We start from the raw sequence: 9259 nt of genomic DNA on the forward strand, positions 1-9259 counted from the left end.
ACAGATATAGCACAAATTATATTTCAAGTTGTTAGCTAAGAATAGAATTAAAGTTTATCATTACATGTTCGTGTCTAACTTTGAAATACTGTGCCTGTCACTATTTCAAGTAGCTGAACTGCAGTGTAACCCCTCACACTGGGTACTCACCTGCTCAGTAAGTTCTCTGGCGTTTGTTAGGTTCCTCTGAGGGTGAGTCTGCCAACCTCACTTTAAGCCTCACACCATTCACAATCTTGCCATGTAACGCAGTTATGGCCTCGCTGGCACTTGCTCTGTCTGCAAATTTTGCATAGCCCACATTTTTTCCAGCCACAAGGTAAACTTTAATCAAGTGTCCAAAACGACTGGGGGAAAAAAAAAATAAATCATTTACAGGTTTTCCTGCAATATATCCAAACTGAAATATATACGATTTGTTCACTGCAAAAACTGCATTCTCAGATGTATGCTATGTTTTCTTGTGCTGCCCTCTTTCAAAACTCCCAAGTTTCATATTCTCTTCTTTAGAATTTTGGGTAGGAATGGAAATCAAACCAAAAGTTCATAGAGGATGTTTTCTCTAGAATATTACAACAGAACCACAAACACCAGTGATTTCTCTCTTATTTAAAAGAATATGTAAAGCTAATAAATACTACAGTCCCCAAACATTAAATGGCACTCAACCACAAACACAAAACAAGGAAAAAACCCCAAACAAACCGAAAATAACACATACACACACAAACCAGCAGATAATTTAGAGGCTAAACTTGCATCTCACTTGAATGAACTTGCTGAGTTGTGATTCATTGTTGAAAAGGTCTCACTGGAATGACTCAGAAAGTAAGCATAAAGCTCTAGGGAAAAACAGATTTCCAAGTCCTCAGGAGATTCCTAGACAGTTCCTTAAAAAGTGTTTTTAAAAAATAGTCTGCTTATTTCATACTGAAGTTTTAGAACTGTCAATAGTAGGGTACATAGCCTTTTCCTTCTCCAGCATCCGATTAAGAAAACCCAAGATATCAAATAGGTATAGTTTTAAACTCCACGTATGTGCATATTGTGTTCCTTTCCCTCTCCTGGTGCTTTGAAAACATTTTGGCTTTCCAAAGATTTATTGCAAATGTAAGCTATTAGAAAATGGAAATGTCTTTTTCTTCAAGAGTATACTAAAAACAGTGTTTTATAGAAAACAGTGGATAACAGCTAACTACAGATTTGGTTTTAAACATGGCAAAAATCGTCTCAAGTATTTGCTTCTCATTGGCAAGTAGTGTGAAAGAACAGTTGAAATCGTGTCGGTAAGATACAAACCATAAGGATGTATCAGAAAAAAACAACTCCCCATATTTACTTCCCTAGATTACTGTGGAAATTTATGGAAACATTTCAGTTCCTTACAGAAATATGTACAAGAAAATGACAAATGAATTAGGAAATAAGAACTGGAAGTACTATATTTTTTGGTTAAAAATAAACGTTCAAAGACTAGACATTTTACTTCAGATTAAGTTAACTGATAATAAAGCTGCTATACTGATGACACTGCATCTATATTTCAATGGAAATTCCATTACACATTTGTTTCAAAAAGCAACTGTTCACTTATTACTTACGGATCTCTGCGCGCTGCCTTTTCTGGGAAGAGTTTTCATGACAATCTTTTTCTTTTATTTTCAACATATATTTTAAGAATTTCATAGGTTGTTTTATTTTTGTTAGATAACACTTATTTGTAAATGGAGTCTTACCAGAACACATCCTCCAAAACATTTACAGGTAAAGGATGGGGATGAAAAAGTATGAAGAGCCTTTCCTTCACGGAAGTGTCAGGTGGAACCTTTTTTTTGGGTGGTGGAAGTATGGCATCTGTTTGGGGCTGAAGTAACTGTGGGACAGAAGTTCCTCCAAATGCTGGCTGAAACGGGGAAAAACCCACAAGTATAAATTAACTCATGGAGGGGGCACGGTAAGTAACTTTACCTTACTTACGATTTTTGTTCTCATCACAGGACAGAAATAGGCTCTACAAGTTCTAATCTTAAGTACTTTATTTACTGGTTATTTCATTCTGTTGGACAATAAATCCAAGGAAGGTCAGACACCTTTACAGAGAATAAAAACATACCAAACCACCAGAGGTACATCTTAAAAATATAGCATCTAAAGCAGTTACAGAAGAAAGTGAGCGGTGTTCTTTATTGACATCTGTGAAGTTTCTTACAACAATTCAGAAGCATATCAACACTATCCATGATAGCCACTTACAGGAGGTGTCCTATACTGCTGAACAATCGCACTGTTACTGCGCAATGCTGATGACACCTGTGCTGTTACCAGCTGTGTTGCCATCTTTCTGATGAGGCTGCAAGCAGAAGTGATAATAAACCGCTTTAAAGAAAGAGCTAAGTTATGGTAGTCTAAAATTCAGCAAGATAAAAGATGTTTTAATGCACATATCAAAGTATGTCTGGAAATCTGTAAAATCATGTAGATAATTAAAATAAAGTCAGGCTTCCATGACATTCTATAGACATGATCTGGAAGTATTCATGCTAGCAACAACTCACTGAGAATACTCCTATTTTACTACACATAGATATATAAAACCACTCCCTGCTTTTTTTAATACTCTGGAGGGAAACTGATAAAATTATCTCCATGAGAGCTCACAAAAAGAAAGCAGCTGCACTTTCTGCATAAATTCACAGTCTGTGTTGTAGGACCATCTTGTAAGAATTACTGAAGAATTAAGATTGCAGTGACCACTTTTTTTTTAAGTTTAGATCAGGCATGCACTTCTGAAGTGAATCGCTCCATTGTTCTTCCCTACTGTCCTCTTTCACCTCCCAGAATAGGTTTGACATGAACTAGATTCCTTCAGGATGAAACTAAGCCCAAATATTCACTGCAGGAGAGTACCTAAGCCTCTCCAACTTGTAATGGGCATTCAAATCTCAGGAACAAGTCAGAGATGGTCCAAGTAACACCTGACTGTGGGGATATTAGATCCTCAGCACCCAACAGTTTTACTCTACATATGTGCTTCACAAGGCTACTACTTGCATTACTGCAAACACAAGAGATCAAGTAGATAAATCTGGTTACAATACAAAACCCTCATCAAAAACATGTTCCAGCATTGTTACATATCACAGATACACTGATAAAGATTCCTGCCAAATCCAAGATTTTTCCAAACTATCTTAAAAATACGTATTTTCATCTTTTCTTTATCAAAGACTAGTAAGTTTCAAAAGGGTTATTCTAAACCATTCAAAAAGAAAACAAAAATCCAAGCATCAAAATTTCATGAAACAAGCTCCCTTGTTTTATAAGTGATACTGATGTTATTCTTATGTTAAAAGTGTATTTATTTATTTTACATTTTGCTCTCCAGAATATAGCTTACAACTTTTGACCTCAATGTATTAGTACTTACTCTGAGCTATCACTCCCATCTTCTAGGAAAATGACAGTTAATCGATTTCCAGGAGGATACTCAAACCCATGTAATTTGTACTTGGCATATATAGCTGATGCAGCAGTGCTGTACTGAATCACAGCATACCCTACAAAGACAGTGCACACAGTTTCAGTATGGCAGGTAAACCCTGAGAACAAACTACAGTCATGGCAAGCAATATGATTAAACTGCACTTTAGTCATGGATCACACAAAATTCTTCAGTCTTTTTACCACACATCATATTCCTTAATCAGCAGTATTTGTGAAGAAAATTTCAGTGGAATTAACCAGTGACAGCTCAGCTGTATTTATGCTAACTTGAAATGCTGGCAATAAAGCCACACAAGTGAACACATCTTCTTCACTAACCCAGGATTAGTAACAAAAGGATACAGAATTTTATTTGAAAACGCAATTATCCCATCAACAGTGAATCTTATGAACTGTATAGTCACATTTTAACTCTCTGAATCATCTATATTTCAAGCTTCTTGGAAAAAGAGACCACTTCCATATTTGTCTCAGCAGCAGCAAAACAAGACTGGAACCTAAACAATCTTTTCAATAGAAAACATGATCTGTTTTGGAATTATTTAATCTCATTTACTCATGTCAGCTTTTACACACACACACACACACACACACACACAGAACCCACCCCCCACCCCATTTCAAGATGAAAACTCAGAAGATCTGTTTAGAAAACATTTTAACCAGTTGCCTAATTTATGAAACTTTTCATTCATTTATTCTACCTAAAACTATTACATTGACCAAAACGAACTTAACATGACTTTGATACTGTCCTTCTTGAGACCCTATTATCTAAATATAAAGGTATTAAAGGCTACCTGTAAACAGGGATTCGAGCAAAACTGAATTTGGAGGTTTATGCAGTCATAGCAACAACCATTGATTCTTTCCAACAAGTGTACTGTATCTTGCAATAGAAATTACTTGCAGTACAATTACCAGGGATTCCTTTCAAAGGAAAAAGAAAATAACTTTTTGTACTTTTACTTACCACTATTGGTGTGAGGATCTCGTTGAACATCACAATATTCCAGTCCTGGAACTAGATCGAAGAGGGCAAACAGCTGCTCTTGGTTAAAGGGAAGCCGCGATACAACTGACAGACGTTTGGAGACTGATTCTTGAATTCTGCTCTCAGTTTTTTCAAAACCACAAAATTCTGGCTGCATACCTCAAGAATCAACAAAATAATTTGAGTCATCACACTAGAATGCCTTCATTTCATAGAATCACAGAATTTTAAGGGTTGGAATGGACCTTACAGACCATCTAGTCCCAACTCCCTGCCATGGGCAGGGACACCTCCCACCAGACCAGGTTGCTCAACGCCTCATCCAGCCTGGCTTTGAACACTGCCAGGGTTGGGGCAGCTACCACTTCCCTGGGCAACATGTGCCAGGGTCTCACCACCCTCACAGGAAAAACCTTTGCCTAATATCTAGCCTAAATTTCCCCTCCTTCAATTTGAACCCATCACCCCTTGTCCTAACACTGCAGTTCCTAACAAAGAGTCTGTCTCCAGCTCCCCTGTAGCCCCTTCAGACACTGACAGGTTGCTATGAGGTCTCCACGCAACCTTCTCTTCTCCAGGGTGAATAGCCCCAGCTCCCTCAGCCTGTCTTCACAGGGGAGATGCTCCAGTCCTCTTATCAAATTCGTGGCCTCCTCTGGACTTGCTACAACAGTTCAATGACCTTCTTATGCTGAAGGCACCAGAACTGCACTCAGTATTCCAGGTGGGATCTCATGAGAGCAGAGTAGAGGGGGAGAATCACCTCCCCTGACCTGCTGGCCACACTCCTTTTGATGCAGCCAGGGATTTGATTGAGAGCACAGTTTTCATGCATATGTTGCATTCAACTTTTAAAAGTAATCCAAATCAATTATATACTAAAGATAATGTATTAATTTCACCAATGCAGATCACAAAATAACTGGCTAACCAGAGCAGAGCAAGGCATAAAAATATAAAGACCAAATGCCTGGCTAGTCTCTTAACTTTGGCATCCAATCTACTATTTAAGTGCTGACCTCAGCCTCCGTTAGCTTCCTTTCTTCCAAACCACATTCCTACTTAGTCACCATACTCGAGACTACAAAACATTTTAGTATAAAAACATGTGACTTACAAAAGGGAAGTGTACTTCCTCTTGGTTCTTGCCTCATGTTAGCAGTATAATAATCGTGTTCAAAAGACTCAGATGATTTATTTTTAGGTTCAGCCAAAATGGCCCTGTAGCCTGAAAGAAACAACCATACATATAGCAACATCTCAGCACATGTCAATTATCTGATCAGATCCACATTCTCCAAGTACTGTATTTAGAAACATATTCAGAAAACCCAGTAAGTGCTGGCTTTAGTGGAATAAATAATCTGTAACTCTTAAAGTCTGCTATAATATTTTTGTGAAAGTTAACAGCTTCCACATAAAACTACTCCTAGTCACAAGTTAAGCACACAGAGCCTACCTTCCATGAGAGTGACTGAGCACTGCCACAGGTTGCCCACAAAGGTTGTGGAGTCTCCATGCTTGAGGATATTCAAAAGCTACCTGGACATGGCCATGGGCAACTACAGTGCCCAGGTGACCCTGCTTGAGCCAAGTGGTTGAGCAAAATGACCTCCAGAGGTCTATTCCAACTTCAACCATTCTGTGATACTTAGCAGGATTCTGAGATGCTCCAGAAGCATTTACCTGAACTTCCATGCAATTTATGGATGCTTTGCACTGATCTTGGTTTTGCTTTTATGACAGAAAGAAGCGTTACACGCAAGCGATCCAGCTAATTTCATTTTAACCTCACAGCAAAAGGGAAATAAAATTTGACTGTTAAGTAATCTAGACTTGTATTCCTATGCAAGAATTGTCACAAACATAATTTTTGTACAACTACTTATGATAGGTGTGATGTAGAACCACCACATACATTACTGAAGAAAAACAAAACCAATCAACACCACAAGAAGAAGAATAAACAACCACACCCAGACACCAAGTTGTTTCATATTTCTGATTAAGCAAACATTGAACAGGCTGGACTGGAAGGCTGCTGTTAGGTTTTCCCAAAAGCCTTTCTTCTGGATGAGCAAGCCCAATTCCTTCCATCTCTCCTCTTAAGTCATGTGCTTCCAGTCCCTGGGAATCTTGGTGGCCTTCCACCAGACTCAAATTCATTAACTCCTTTTGGTACTAGACAATAAATGACAAATTATAGAACTGCATAATGGTTTGGGTTGGAAGTAATCACAAAGATGATAGAACCATAGAATTTTAGGGGCAGGAATGGACCCTATAGATCAGCTAGTCCCAATCCCCTGCCCTGGACAGGGACACCTCCCACCAGACCAGATTGCTCAAGGCCTCATCCAGCCTGGCTTTGAACACTGCCAGGGTTGGGGCAGCTACCACTTCCCTGAGCAACCTGTGCCAGTGTCTTACCACCCTCACAGGAAAAAACTTCTTCCTAATACCTAGCCTAAATATCTCCTCCTTCTATTTGAACCCATTACCCCTTTTCCTATCACTGCAGTTCCTAACAAAGAGTCCCTCTCCAGCTTCCCTGTAGGCCCTCCAGGTAATGATCATCTAGTTCCAATCCCCCTGTCGTGGGCAGGGACAACCTTCCACTAGACCAGGTTGCACAGAGCCGCATCCAGCCTGGCCCTGAAGAATTCCAGGGATGGAGAATCCACAGCTTTTCTGGGCAATCTGTTCAAGTGCCTCACCAAATGTCTGGTAATAAATAAAGAATACAAAGTAATGGATAAATCATGACACTAAATGAAAACAGCCTTCCCCCAACTTCAATAAGCATGAATTTGTTCTTAAATAAATGCAATCAATATACAATCTCTTTGGATTATCAAATGTATTTTATATATAAATTACCTTTATATCAAATGCATTTAATTAAAAATGCCTATTCACAAGGATACATTAAAGCAGTATTTTCCTGGGCATGAAGCCTACATTCATGAAAGAAAACAAACTCTGTCCATTCCCAAACTCTTTTCACTGATCTTACTTGCAGTTTTGTCCTGAAAGAATGTAATCAGACAACTATTCTCACTGAATGCTAACAATGCTGTTATTTATTTGCAACTGAATTTTGTCTCAAGATGGTTTTTTACATCATAAATCATTTACCTCCAAACCAGACTAAAAATTAAAGGTATGTTAATGATGATACACACTTATTGCAAAGAAAGAATTCAGTCAGATTCTTACTTCGATCACACTCTTCGATGGCTCGGGCAGCCTGTGATGGTTTTAGATACCTCACATAGCCCAAACCTTTACTTTCTCCAGTAGTCTTGTTTTTAATAATGCTGCAATATTCAATGTCTCCATACATCTAAAACAATTAAAAAGCATATTAGTTTCCAATATTTGAAAACACATAAAACTTCCATGCATTAATCCCATTAACACAAAGGCATTTTAAAACAGCCAATCAGTACCTTAAACTTCTCTTGCAGATCTTCTTCTGTAAATGTTTTTGGTATCATAACAAAGATTCGTGTAAGCTCCTCATCTTCAACATCTCGGTGGCTTCCAGAAGCTCTTGACTGTGCAATAAATACCTAAGGAAATAATTGCATAGACACTAATTACAGGCAAACACATATCAACAAGCAAGAAAAATGGTTTCACAATCCCTGTATTTGTCATTCACATCAGCCGCCAGCCTACCTAACATGGGAAATAAAGAACATCTGCAATCAGGAAAAAAACTTGGGAGTGATGGTGGATGAGAAGCTCACCATGAGCTGCAGTGTGAGCTCACAGCCCAGAAAGCCAATTGAATCCTGGGCTGCATCAAAAGGAGTGTGGCAGCCGGTCAAAGAAGGTGCTTTTCCTCCTCTACTCTGCTCCCATGAGACCCCACCTGGAATACTGAGTGCAGTTCTGGTGTTCTCAGCATAAGAAGGACATGGAACTGTTGCAGCAAGTCCAGAGGAGGCCACGAAGTTGGTAAGAGGATTGGAGCATCTCCCCTATGAGGACAGGCTGAGGAGGTTGGGGCTGTTCAGCCTGGAGAAGGTTGCATCAAGATCTCATAGTAGCCTATCAGGATCTGAAGAGGCTACAAGGCAGCCAGAGAGGGACTCTGTGTTAGGAGCTGCTATAACAGGACAAGGGCTAACGGGTTCAAATTGAAGGAGGGGAAATTCAGGCTAGATATCAGGAAAAAGGTTTTTCCTGTGAGGGTGGTGAGAAACGGGAACAGGTTGCCCAGGGAAGTAGTGGCTGCCCCAACCCTGGCAGTGTTCAAAGCCAGGCTGGATGAAGTTTTGAGCAACCTGGTCTGGTGGGAGGTGTCCCTGCCCACGGCAGGGGGTTGGGACTAGACCATCTCTCAGATACATTCTAACCCCTAAATTCTATGGTTCTATGATTCTATGATAGTGCCATTGCGACAGAAAACCTACAAATATAATAGACCCCAAGTGGTTTCCCAAAGAGGACAGAGGCCAGCAGAAGACCTCATTGGGTATAATGCAGAATGGTGAGGAATACATTTGCTGATTCAGCCAGTATCACCAGTGACATGTGAGGTAGCAAAGAATCATCATAGAATAATAGAATTTAAGGGTTGGAATGGACCTTACAGATCATCTAGTCTCAATCCTCTGCCATGAGCAGGGACACCTCCCCACTAGATCAGGTTGCTCAAGGCCTCATCCAGCCTGGTCTTGAACACTGCCAGGGTTGGGGCAGCTACCACATCGCTGGGCAACTTGTTCCAATGTATCACCACCCTTATAG

The 9259-nt window shown here is 39.6% G+C and overlaps 1 protein-coding gene across 1 annotated transcript; it reads right to left on the reverse strand.

Moving 5' to 3' along the window:
- Window positions 1–83: 83 nt before the first annotated feature.
- Window positions 84–8073, reverse strand: RBM45 (RNA binding motif protein 45; the record flags this gene model as incomplete). Its single annotated transcript, XM_009080488.1, has 8 exons — window positions 84–347; window positions 1737–1903; window positions 2254–2350; window positions 3428–3557; window positions 4478–4657; window positions 5616–5726; window positions 7718–7844; window positions 7951–8073. Coding segments are annotated over 8 exons (1128 nt in total), but the record flags the coding sequence as incomplete, so codon positions are not given.
- Between the last annotated feature and the right edge of the window lie 1186 nt (window positions 8074–9259).

This window comes from Acanthisitta chloris, unplaced genomic scaffold (genome assembly GCF_000695815.1).
Source record: "Acanthisitta chloris isolate BGI_N310 unplaced genomic scaffold, ASM69581v1 scaffold38958, whole genome shotgun sequence".
In the NCBI taxonomy this organism is placed as follows: Eukaryota; Metazoa; Chordata; class Aves; order Passeriformes; family Acanthisittidae; genus Acanthisitta; species Acanthisitta chloris.